This window comes from Gobio gobio (assembly GCF_949357685.1).
Source record: "Gobio gobio genome assembly, chromosome: 22".
NCBI classification, from domain to species: Eukaryota; Metazoa; Chordata; class Actinopteri; order Cypriniformes; family Gobionidae; genus Gobio; species Gobio gobio.
The window spans coordinates 24,525,005-24,537,611 of record NC_137118.1 but is presented as its reverse complement, the minus strand read 5'-3'; the positions used below and the strand labels follow the sequence as shown (position 1 = coordinate 24,537,611).

Sequence of the window (12,607 nt, the reverse complement as noted above, 5' to 3'; positions counted from 1 at the left end):
TCTCCCAAAAATGTAAATTCTGTCATCATTTACTCACCCTCAAGTTGTTCCAAACCTGTATGAGTTTCTTTGTTCTGTGAAGGCCTTTGTATTTTCTCTCCAGTGAAAATCTGCTCAAATCATGAATGTATTAGTTGAAAACAGGGCTGAAAGGGCAAAGGCTATGTACATTATGACATGGTGATGAAAATATAAAACCAACATGTTAATTTAATGTAAAAAATAATTGTTATGACACTTGGAATCTGCACTTTTAAGAAAAATATAGGTAGCTCTTAAAAGAGCTTTTGGGTTTTGTGGCTCTGAAAAGAGCCTTTGGCGTATTCTATGAATTCGGCTGCCATGGCACTGCACCCTCCTGGTTGAAGTAGTAGGCACAGTACGTCTCTCGGAGTTGGATAGCTCTACGGGTGGCATTGTTGGAGCCCATCCTTGGTGCATCTCGCAGGGCCTCAGGAGCTGAAGATGGCTCAATGGTGGGTTCAGCTCTGTGTGCGCATCTTCTCCCCCTTTCCAGCAGGGGCGGACTGGCCATCTGGCGTACCGGGCGTTTTCCCGGTGGGCCGCTGGACAATGTGGGCCTGCCCGTTGCTACGTAAATATATGAAGAATAAATTATAGTAAAACTACGTAGCCTATATCCTTCCGTCAGCCCAGACGAATGGCCCGCGCAGCCCTCTTGAGGCAAAACTCCATGCAAAACTCTAATCTATAGCCTGCTCAGTCCCAGTGTCTCAGTGGTGTAAAAGCGCTCGTCAATGTCAAAATGTTTGCGATATCCAATCAAATTCGACGAGGCGGGATTTACTGTGCACAGCAGCCGAGCAGCGCGGGCGACACTTGAATGCGAGCCGAGGTAAGAGCTGAATACGAGTCAATGGGCAGCAATATTTCCCGACTGTTAACGATTTTAAAAATGTTAAACGACGGACATTAATTTCCAGGGATGTAAACTACTGTTGAGCTTTCAGAATGAATCAGATTATAATGCCTTTTACGTTATTCGTCGTCAAAGAATTGTAGCAACAATGACCCGATTCAATCAGATTTTGGGCCGAATACATCACCGGATGAGGCTTCTACACACCAACTCGTGACTCTCCTAATCAAATCAGACATAGACAATGGGGTGTGTGTGTAAGAGATATCGAAGTTAATGAACAACCACGATGTCCGCCAGATTGTCTGAGTCTACAGAATGGAGCATCGAATTGTACCGCCTGAAGGCATCCACATGACTTTACACACACACACATATCAGCGCTGAAAGAAGACAATTCTTGCACGACACGTGTTACTTAAAACATGGGACTTAAAGAACTGTCTTAATAATGTTCAAATATATATAATCCGTTGATTTCATGTCTTTATACAATGTATTAGAATAACTAGGATGTTTACTGTTGCCAATCAAAACCTGTATGCCAGTAACTGTGATAATCTTGTATATCTGGACGCGCAAATCGCAGAATGACCGTTCTTAGTATCTCTGTTATCGCAAAATTATGACTAGGCCAAATTTGGTTCAAAAATCAGATTTTGATGCATAATTTCAGAAATACCAGCTTTCTAAAGAAAAAGAGGCTTAGAATTTCCACCCTATTGATTAACTCAGAGGAGGGGGGTTCAGAGAACAATGGAACACTCGCGCCTTCTCGAGAAGATCTCTCCACGGACGTGATTGGATCTTTCCATAAGTCGGGCTCGGCCACTCCATCTATAAATGCAGAAGTTATCATGAACTCCTTGCGCTCCGCCATTCCGCCACTACAAGGACCCTGGCCTTTGACCTTCCTTTGAGAGAGGGATTCCTTTGGCACCAAGCCAAGAGAGAGAGACCTGCAACTTCTGGAGCGACTTTCCTGAACTTCACAGAAATTCTCCGGACTCACCTCCTTAGCGAACTTCCACGACGATTCGAACTCAGACACGTACACGAGAGAGCCTAATGCAAGTATTATATTTCACCTTTAACTGCTTGTACGAGGTTGTCTGAATTAATCCTGATTCACGAAATCATAAATGTCTGAAGGGTTTTGGTGAAGTGATTGAACTGTCTGTCTCTCTCTCTCTCTCTCTCTCTCTCTCTCTCTCTCTCTCTCTCTCTCTCTCTCTCTCTCTCTCTCTCATCTCTCTCTCTCTCTCTCTCTCTCTCTCTCTCATCTCTCTCTCTCTCTCTCTCTCTCTCTCTCTCTCTCTCTCTCTCTCTCTCTCTCTCATCTCTCTCTCCCTCGTGGATTCTCTCTTTCCATCATTCTTTTCCCTTTGATTTTATTCGTTAAGTTTGATTTTTCCTTGTTTGTACCATATCGTTTGTTTCTCCTATATATATGCATATTTACCCCCGTGTGATTCGTAGCTTTGTATTCTATAGTGTTTTATTAAAACTCAATAATTGCATTAAACTGAATCCTTATTGTTTTGCTCACAAATCTCGAAGTCACTGAAGCGTAAGATCTAAGCTACCCATTTAAGCTTGATTTTCATGTATTACTACTTTAGTAATACAAATTGTGCAAACATAAGAGATATTATTTGTCCTGATCAAACAGATCAATGTTTCTTAAGGTTTGTAAGATTGATAATTGATGAAGAAATCAATTTGGATAAAGGTTACTTTTAAATGATTAAAGGTTCCGTTATACGTTAATTTTTCTGTACAACAAGCTAATAATATTCATAAACTCATGAATATTCATACCATTTGAATTAATTATTCCCCAGAACTTATTGTTGTTACAGAATGCACAAAGAAACATTAGCGTAGGTGTCGCAGTTTTCAGCATATCAGAGGGAATGTTTGTCTTTCTGTTTCCAGGCTTTCTTCAGTAATTTCACAATCATTTTCAAATGATTCATAATACTCAAAATATCTTTCTCATATATCATGCTAAAACTGGCAACTTTCATATTCAAGTGGCCAATGGAAAGTGACATATGAAAATAAATATATAATTTGCTAGTTACATGCATTATTTTACACACTGGTAATCAAAAGTTTGAAATAATTAAGACTTCTTAAATTGTTTTTGAAAGAAGAAGGCTGAATTTATTTGATCAAAAATACAGTAAAACCACAAATATTAAGAAATATTGATACAATTTCCAATAGGCCTAGTTGTTTTCTATGAGAATGTATTGTAAAATGTAATTTATTTCTGTAAAAGCTGACTTTTCAGCATCATTACTTCAGTAAGTGTCACATGATCCTTCAGAAATCATTTTAATATGCTGTATTTTTCATATCATTTTTAAACTCTTTTCCACTATTTGAGCTCAATTCCATAAAATTACAGATGTCTAGATACTATAGCCACTAGAAAGGCACCCTAAAACAGTCCACATTCTGCACTACATCCTAAGTCTTCTAGACCAGAGTCCTGCACGGGTGACGGGTGACCCGCGAATATTGCTGAAACGGGTGAAAAACATCCTACTGTGTCGGATACGGGTGCGGGTCGGACAAGGGAGAACACGGGTCTAAACACGGGTTTTAAAAAGTCACGTGCAAACGAATATAGGCCTATATATAAAAATATATGCATGTATATTGTAGATGTGTTCCTGAAAATATGCATATACAAAAATATGCCTTGCCTGTATTTCAAGTTGATTTTCAAATCCATATCAGTTTATTTGTTCTCCTCCCAGGAGAATCACAACCGCGCGCGCGCTCTGCCTGCACTCGTCGAGATGGATCATGAGGAGTTGAAGAAAAGATAGCCGCAAATGTGGAAGTTCATCGCTGAGGAAGCACGCAGCCAACTGTGGTAACAAAACCAAGCACACGCAGTTCAATCGAACAGTATTTTTGTTATGGTTCCTGAGTTTAGTCTCTTAATAACACTGTCTTAGTAGCCTACATTAAGCCACTTTTGTACTTTTGTACATAGTATACGTTATTAGTATTATGTTTACTGAGTTTGGTCTCTTAATAACAGTGTCTTACCTACATTAAGCCACGTTAAGCGTTTTAGAATGTCCCGAAGTTGTCCTTAAGTTAATGGTCGTGTAATAACTTATGTATGCTGGCAATAAACATTTTTGTAAGTGTGTCTGTAGTAAACGTTGTTTGTACGGGAAGAAGGAGGCGGGAACCGGCGGACAATCAAAACATTTAATCAAAATAAAATGGCGGCGACAGCCCCTCACGGTCGACTGCCGCCTACATACAAACAAACACAAAATGAAAATAAAAAGCTGCAGCCCCTCACGGACGACTGCAGCGAACACAAAATAAAACATATCACAAAATCCAGGCCTGGTCCTCTCTCGTCCCTCACTGTCGTCGCTCCTCCTTTATAGTCCCTCACTCCTCCGCGAGGGCCGAGATCGCTGCGGCGCGCAGCTGGCGCTAATCCTCCCTGATGTGCGTCGCATCGTCCCGCCCTCACGGTCCCTCGGCCTCGCTGCTCGCCACATACCCCCAACGCCCTTCGCAGGCGATCACGGCGGCCGCGGGACCTGGGGGTAAGAACAGCGAGGTGAGAGAACGGAGCGGGGAGCATGAGGAGCGACAGAGACGAGAGAGTGGAGAGAGGAGAAAAGAAAAAAAAAAAAAAAAAAATTCTGGTCCGGTTCCCAGACACACTGCCGCTCGGTCCTCAGCCAGCCGAGAGGCTCTTCCTCGCGGTGCCATGCGGTGGTACTGGACGGCCGGTGGACGGCTCGACACTCCTCCGCCCCCTGGCGGCTGGCGGTGGCTCCTCCTTCTGAGGGCGGCCGGAAGCGAGTCCCCGTCCCGCGCTCCCTGCTCCTCCCCAACCTGGCGGACGGCAGCGCTCCGGCTCCTCCCCAATATGGCGGGCGGCAGCAGGCTTCGGCTCCGGGCAAGCGCTGGGGACTCCTTCGCCCCCTCGCGGACGGCAGCCACCCCACCTCGACCCAGGGGCACGGCAGCGAGCTCTCCGTCCCACCGACCTTCATCCGCTCCAGCACCACCGCTTCGGGCAGCCGCTCGCGGACTTCTCTCCTCCGCGCTGCCCGAACTCCGCGGCACCGCGATCCCCCTCAGCTGCGAGGGCTCTTCGACAGCGTGTCCCTCCTTCCTCCCGGGTTTCGGCACCACTGTAGTAAACGTTGTTTGTACGGGAAGAAGGAGGCGGGAACCGGCGGACAATCAAAACATTTAATCAAAATAAAATGGCGGCGACAGCCCCTCACGGTCGACTGCCGCCTACATACAAACAAACACAAAATGAAAATAAAAAGCTGCAGCCCCTCACGGACGACTGCAGCGAACACAAAATAAAACATAACACAAAATCCAGGCCTGGTCCTCTCTCGTCCCTCACTGTCGTCGCTCCTCCTTTATAGTCCCTCACTCCTCCGCGAGGGCCGAGATCGCTGCGGCGCTCAGCTGGCGCTCATCCTCCCTGATGAGCGCCGCCTCGTCCCGCCCTCACGGTCCCTCTGCCTCGCCACAGTGTCTATAATGTAATATGCTAAACTGACTTTATTGCGGGTGCGGGTCGGGCGTCGGTTCTATTTTAAGCGGGTCGTGTGGGTGCGGATTTTAATTAGTGCTGTTTTCGGAGAAGGGGTCAGATGCGGTTTTAAGCACTGCGGGTACGGGCGGGTGCGGGTTTACAAAATCGGAGCTGTGCAGGACTCTGTTCTAGACAATAGCATTTTATATGGTCTGATTTTATGGTAGGTATTGAACTTAATGATATTAAACTACAGTGTATGGAAAAGAGAAATCAAAATTTGTATACAAAAAAAAATAAATACAATTTGCCATGTGCACCAGGAAAGACAAATTATAAACTGAAGAAGTATGCCTGTCATTCAGTATGATAAGCATTTCAATAAAACAATTCATATAATTCATATTTTTGAATAAATAGCTTCTGTGTTTAAAATTGCCCTGTGTATAATGAGCTGGTGGGTTTATGGTGAGGTGTGTTGCACACCGGGTGTGATGGGCCGCTTTGTGCCAGAAAGTCCAGGGCCACTTTTTTGCCCCAGGAAGTTGTGCAACACACATGTGGCCTTCACACACACCTCTGCAACCTCTGGACTGGTTGCAATGACACGGGCGGTACATCCGCCACCAAGCTGAGAGGATGCCAAAGGCGCACTCAACTACCAACCTAGCCCGGCTGAGGCGGTAATTGAACACCCTTTTCTCTGGTGGGATGTGATGTCCAGGGTATGGCCGCAAGAGGTTGGTCATCAGTGGGAAGCCCTCATCCCCGGCAGATTGACCATTATTTGGCTTGACACCGGAGTGGTCTGGATCAGGTGATGATGGACCAGGATCGGCTTGGGTTCCTGTCAGGTCGGGGTTGGACTTCTGGTCAAGTCTCGAGCTCAAGCCCTCCACCAAGGACAGCAAGTGTTATCTCCTATCCAATACAAAGATTATATGAACATGTGAACTCATGAATGTTTTTTTTTTTTTTAGCTGATTTACAACAGAACTGAATTCTTGCAATTGCATCACTAATTGTGTTATTTTCCTGTTTATTACTGTGAAGCTGCTGTGAAACAATCTGTATTGTATAAAGCGCCGTATAAATGAAGCTGACTTGACTTGACTATAACAAGAACATGAACACAAATTTGAAAACCTCACTACAAATAATCCAGAATTGAAGATAAATGATATTAATCCTACTCTGTCTGTTACACTACCTCACACCTGAAATCACTGATCGAGTGAATCTCCTGAACTTCTCCTGAACTTCTCCAGATCATTTCTAATCCATTCATGTTGTAACACCTGCTCTAACGTCGGCCGTTTCGTTGGATCCCGGGCTAGGCACTGGCTAATCAGATCACTGCATTCTGTACACATTTTATTAAGGAGAGAGCTGGTTAGTCATGATGACCATGTGACACGAATGTTGGCAATTATGAAAACAGCATCTGGTGAACTATAAACTGAATGAATTTCAACTTGAAACATCTTACATACTTCACCTTTACCTGTTTCTAAACAGAGCCTTTGCTTTATGTATGTGTGTTTATCGATATTCTTCACTCACCTTTGGATAAGTTGGAGTTCTGAAATGTAACTTTGGCCTGTGTGATTTCCGTTCTATTGCCAAAGGGAGAACGTCCGTTAACCATCAGGTACAACAACACCCCTAGAGCCCAGACATTTGCTGGGACGGCGTGGAATCGAGATTCTGTGAAGACTTCAGGTGGGCAGTAAGAAGGTAATCCTGTGAGCAAGACATTTTTGCACATTGTTGAGCAATTTCTTCAAAGCATCAAATAATCAGAAAGTCACTACATCCAGGTTTCCACACTCCAAAAATACTCACCACGGTATATTTTTGTCTCGTAGCCATCACCACTAAGTAGCTGACCGCAGCCAAAGTCGATCAGCTTGAGCTCTAACGTGTTTGTCTTCACCAGGAAATTCTCTGCATGAACGTCATTATGAAAAACGCCATGCTCGATGCAGTGCTGTACCGCCAGCGCAGCCTGTCGCAGGATGACCCGTGCTGTTGTTTCATCCAGTTGACACGAATGACGAATGATGAAGTCCAGCAAGCTCTCGCAGGGGTCAGGGAACTCCATTATGAGAACGAATGTCCGAGGATGTTCAAACCAGTCGTACAGTCGGACGACGTAGGGGCTTATGGGTTCATGCCTCATCATTAGCAGCAGCGCCACTTCTGTAACGAGAGGTTCGGGATGCCCGGGCTAGAGAAAAGTAGTAGACAGAAGGTTAGCTGGGTAAAAATCTGAAGAAAACCTATCATTTTTAAATGTACTTTTCTTTGATCTTTACAGACACGATCATCAGAGCCTTTCCAGGTTTATTGATCTATTACATTTACACCTAATGCTTCCTACAGGTGTATTGACTACAGTAATCAGCACTTAAACAACAAACAGCACTTAAACAACAAATACAACTTTTGACCAACTTACAATATCAAGATAACGATCATTGTCAATCTTGTGCATCTGCTTGATGGCAACCTGCAACAAAAAAAAACAGCGTTCAATAACGGTATTCAAGCGCCTGACTTTGCACATAACATTTACGATTTGAGCATCTAAGTATTAACCCATCTGTATTAAGAATGTTTTGATGCATGCAAGAGCAAAAATGTTTGTACAATTCAGCAAGATTGCTTTACCTTTTTGCCATCAAACTTCCGTGTTCCCTTGAACACTCTCCCAAAAGTTCCGGATCCAATCATCTCTCCCACGTTATAGAGAGTCTCAAAGGAGTCTGAAAAACAAAATATGAGAAATGTATGAGCTTGCAAACAAGACGATAATAATACTGTTTAAAACAATGTTGGAGAAATAATGTCTTTAATAATTTTAATAATAAATAATACTTTTACTTTAAAAAAAGGTTCCCAGTAAAATGAAATCCAATGTGACTGTACACTGCCCAGCCTTATTTCAGTCTCACCTGTTGAGCTCGTGTTCACCGGTGAAGCCTCCATAAGGCCATTTGAAGTCTCCGTTGGCTCGACGGGAACTTGACCTGGCAGCGGATGGCACATCCACTCTTCGTCGCTCCAACTGCCCTGTTCGTTTCGGCTATCCGATCTATCGCCACTCCACCTCCAATCGACGATGTACGAGCCTCTGCTGCTAAGGCTCAACGACTCTCTGCAGAACCGCCTCACTGTATTGTCCTCAGAGAGGGACAAATATGATGTGGACATGATGCCTGCTGAAGACATTTTTAATAATATTAATAATCAATGTCAATGGTGAAATTGTTACTTTATGTTTTATTTTTTTCAACTTTCTATTTTCAATGACACATTATTTTGTTAACTGAGCCATAACTTGTGTAATAAAAGCCTATTCTGACCTCTGCGAAAGCCTTTAGATGGAGTGGACGGACGTCCATGATCATCTGGGCTCTGCCGGCTGCCGCTCTGCCACTCTCTCTTCCTGTCAGTCCGACCTGTTGGCACAGAAACAGAAAACTCAGAAGACAGAAGCGCTAAATGTGTAGGAAGCTCCTGGATCTGTGATTGCTAGATCCTTTGTTTTATATTAAAAATATCAGTGCAAACAAGACGATAATAATTCTGTTTAAAACAATGTTGGAGAAATAATGTCTGCAGATTGACCATTATTTGGCTTGACGCCGGAGTGATCTGGATCAGGTGATGATGGACCAGGATCGGGCTCTGGCTCCAGATCCGCTGGAGGAACAAAAGACTCCACAACATCCACATCACTGAGACAACAGCAGAGGAGCGAGCGCCTCACAGCCTTACACACGTTCCTGAGGAAAGAACGAACTCGTTTCCTCTTCTTACATTCTGTGGGTTTTTCTGAAATGAAGAAAACAAAACTGAATGATTAGAAACATCTCTGACGTCCAATTAGGCAGTGATAAAATGACATAACTTACGTTTTACTTAAAAAAAAGGTCACCAGTAAAATGAAATTCAATGTGACTGTACACTGCCCAGCCTTATTTCAGTCTCACCTGTTGAGCTCGTGATGTACGAGCCTCGGCTGCTAAGGCTCAACGACTCTCTGCAGAACCGCCTCACTATATTGTCCTCAGAGAGGGACAAATATGATGTGGACATGGTGCCTGGTCAAGACATTTTTAATAATACTAATAATCAATGTCAGTGGTCACATGAAATTGTTATTTTCAATGACACATTATTTGTTAAAGGGTTATTAGTTCACCCAAACGCCGGCGCTACGTCATATTCTCGCGCATGCGTCGTGGAGGCCTACACGGAAGACAAGAAGAGGTTGAATAAAGGCGTTATTTTGATTTTTTTTTTGGCACAAAAACTATTGACGTCGCCTCGTAAAATTATTGTAGAGCCACTGTGGTGAGATGGACTTTGTAACGACATTTTAAGTGCCTTTTATGGGTCTTGTGAGTGTAAATGTACCAGGGTTTTTCCTACATTGAAAATTTTTTGGCGGCCGCCAAAACAAATTTTTGTCCCGCCAAAGCTTTATTTGATGAGCTATTGTGATTTATGAATGATGTAGAATAGATGCTGCGCTTGTAACTGAGTGACAGAGAGACGATCAGAGCTCCTCCCTCGCTCGCACTCTCTCTGTCTTCAAAATAAGCATTCTTAGCTTTCTAATATTTCACATATTACGTTAATAAAAATCAAAAGGTCGGAAGACCGAATCCATGTTGCACGTGGCGCTATCAGACGATGTTTTCCTTTCATTGCCGCTGGGTGTGAAATGCGCTCAAAAAACATTGACTGATTCTCTGACCAGCTGACATAAAGCATACTTTCAATAAACGGGAAACAAATCGTGTCCAGTTATGAAGTGTTTTCTGTGTGTTGACAAATCTTTCGCGATGTTCTAACAGACGGGATTCGCACACAACGCGTCTGCTAATGTCCGATTCGCAACCTAATGAACCGAATCATTTTAACGACTGGTTAGAACAACTGATCTGTCCAACACTGAACTAACGAATCAGTTTAAATTTACTCAGAACACCTGAAATGAGAACACAAGTGTGCTTACACAATTTAGCAAGAGTGGGTGTAAGAGTTAGTTTTAATTATCCAGTCTTTCAGCTTATTTATGTTCATAATGTGTAGTAAAATAAATAGCCTATAAATCACTTAGTTTAGACTGTGAGGTGAACCCAGAACAAAGTTGTTGTTAGCTAGCTGATAATTTTATGAAATTGTATATGGCAGAAAATTAGGCTATTTGTTCATTTTTTAAAAACTACTTTTTAATATTGATATGATTATATACCAAAACAATTATCAGTAAATAGTGTAAAAATGAGGAACAAAAACAAACATCAAGGTATCCCACATGAAGAAATACTATAGTATATTATAGTAAAATTACTATAGTGTTTTTGAGCCATACTATAGTAAAGATACTACAGTAAATTGTAGTATATTGTATTATATTATAGTATTTACTACACTTTGTTTATTTACTGTAGTATATTTACTATAGTACAGTTCAAAAACACTATAGTATTTACTAGAGTAATTTTACTATAATATACTATAGTATTTTTTCATGTGGGATCAAAATAAGATAAGCAAAAGTTACAAACTTTCTTTGAATTTATTTAAAATGTATTGTCAGTATTGCGCTTGCAGATCATGTGGGTAGGGGACTTTTTTTACTGTGCGTGCGTGTGTCATGTCTGTCAGCCACCACCGAAGACCATTTTTGACCCAGGAAAAACCCTGTGTACTGAATGCCAATGGAGGCCTATCTGAGGCCTTCTCAGCCATCAGCTTTCAACAAAAAATATCTTCATTTGTGTTCCGAAGATGAAGGTCTTAAGGGTGTCGAACGACATGAGGGTGAGTAATTAATGACATCATTTTCATTTTTGGGTGAACTAACCCTTTAACTGAGCCATAACTTGTGTAATAAAAGCCTATTCTGACCTCTGCGAAAGCCTTTAGATGGAGTGGACGGACGTCCATGATCATCTGGGCTCTGCCGGCTGCCGCTCTGCCACGCTCTCTTCCTGTCAGTCTGACCTGTGGGCACAGAAACAGAAAACTCAGAAGACAGAAGCGCTAAATGTGTAGGAAGCTCCTGGATCTGTGATCTGGGTCTGGTCTGGCAGCGTATCCTGGGGGCCAGTTGCATAAACTAAGCCATTACGTTAAGACAGTGTCTTAAGATCTAGTATGAGCCACTAGCAGTTAGGCAAGTCTATGTTTTTATGTAACTGATTTAAAAAAATGTATGAACAGTCTTAAAGAAAAAAAATGTATGTCTAACTTGTAAGACTAGTCTTAACGGTTTATGCAACCGGCCCAGGCCTGATCACGGTCATCAGAACACTGTCTGTCTCCAAACCTCCTGACCAGCCGTCTGAGAGAAAGCAGCTCTCCTGGATATGGAGCGGCCCGAGGCTGAAATATTTCAGTAACATAACATAACTAACGTTATGTAACGTAAAGCACTCACCTTCTCTTTCACCCATCATCTTCGCCATCGACATCCTCCTGCAATCTGGAACAAAAACAATACAAAACACAAAACAAAACAAAACAACACACAATACAATACAATAAACTCTCCTCAAAAATACTCCTCCAAAAAAAAAGAAAACAAAAACAAAGAATTAATCAAACTCGACACTCCTAAAATAAGAAAAGAACAATAAGATAAAAGTATCTACAACTCAAAAATGTAACTCTGTAAAGGATATCTCCTGCGATGTTCTTCCAGAATAAAAGTCTCGTCTCCTCCAAACAGCTTCAAAATTTCAAGGTCAGCACAGAAAATATTCTGCAAAAGTTTGTGAAATCGCCTCAGTCGTCTCTCTCAACAACAGATCAACAACACAATCGGTGCGTGTCTGAGTCTGCGTCAGAATTCATAACAGGCGTCGCCATAGCAACTAAAACGTGAATCATTCATATGAGCGGAGCCGTGAGCGCGCATCGATCTGAACACATTTATTGAATAGTTACAAACTTCATTTGGACGTTTTCTTTATTAAAAAGTTTGAACCTGTTTCATTGACTCAGTTCAAAACTTTGATTCAGTGATTCCTCTGCATCATCATCACTCAGAAATGCTAGATGTCTGTGCATGCATCAAAATGTGTTGGTAAATACTTTGATTTATTTATTTTTACTATATTTTTGCATATGAATAAAAAATATTAAATAATGTTTCC

At 42.3% G+C, this 12,607-nt stretch overlaps 1 protein-coding gene across 1 annotated transcript; it reads right to left on the bottom strand.

Annotated features, from left to right (window-relative positions):
• Positions 1-3,031: 3,031 nt before the first annotated feature.
• On the bottom strand, positions 3,032-12,290 carry LOC307118575 (uncharacterized protein). Its single transcript, XM_079804230.1, has 11 exons — positions 11,890-12,290; positions 11,358-11,453; positions 9,428-9,538; positions 9,063-9,269; positions 8,798-8,893; positions 8,387-8,653; positions 8,103-8,197; positions 7,891-7,941; positions 7,275-7,659; positions 6,993-7,172; positions 3,032-6,350 (listed from the first exon to the last, which is right to left on the bottom strand). The coding sequence occupies exons 1-11, from the start codon at positions 11,921-11,923 to the stop codon at positions 6,316-6,318; spliced, it is 1,557 nt and encodes a 518-aa protein (XP_079660356.1). The 5' UTR covers positions 11,924-12,290; the 3' UTR covers positions 3,032-6,315.
• Positions 12,291-12,607: the final 317 nt, after the last annotated feature.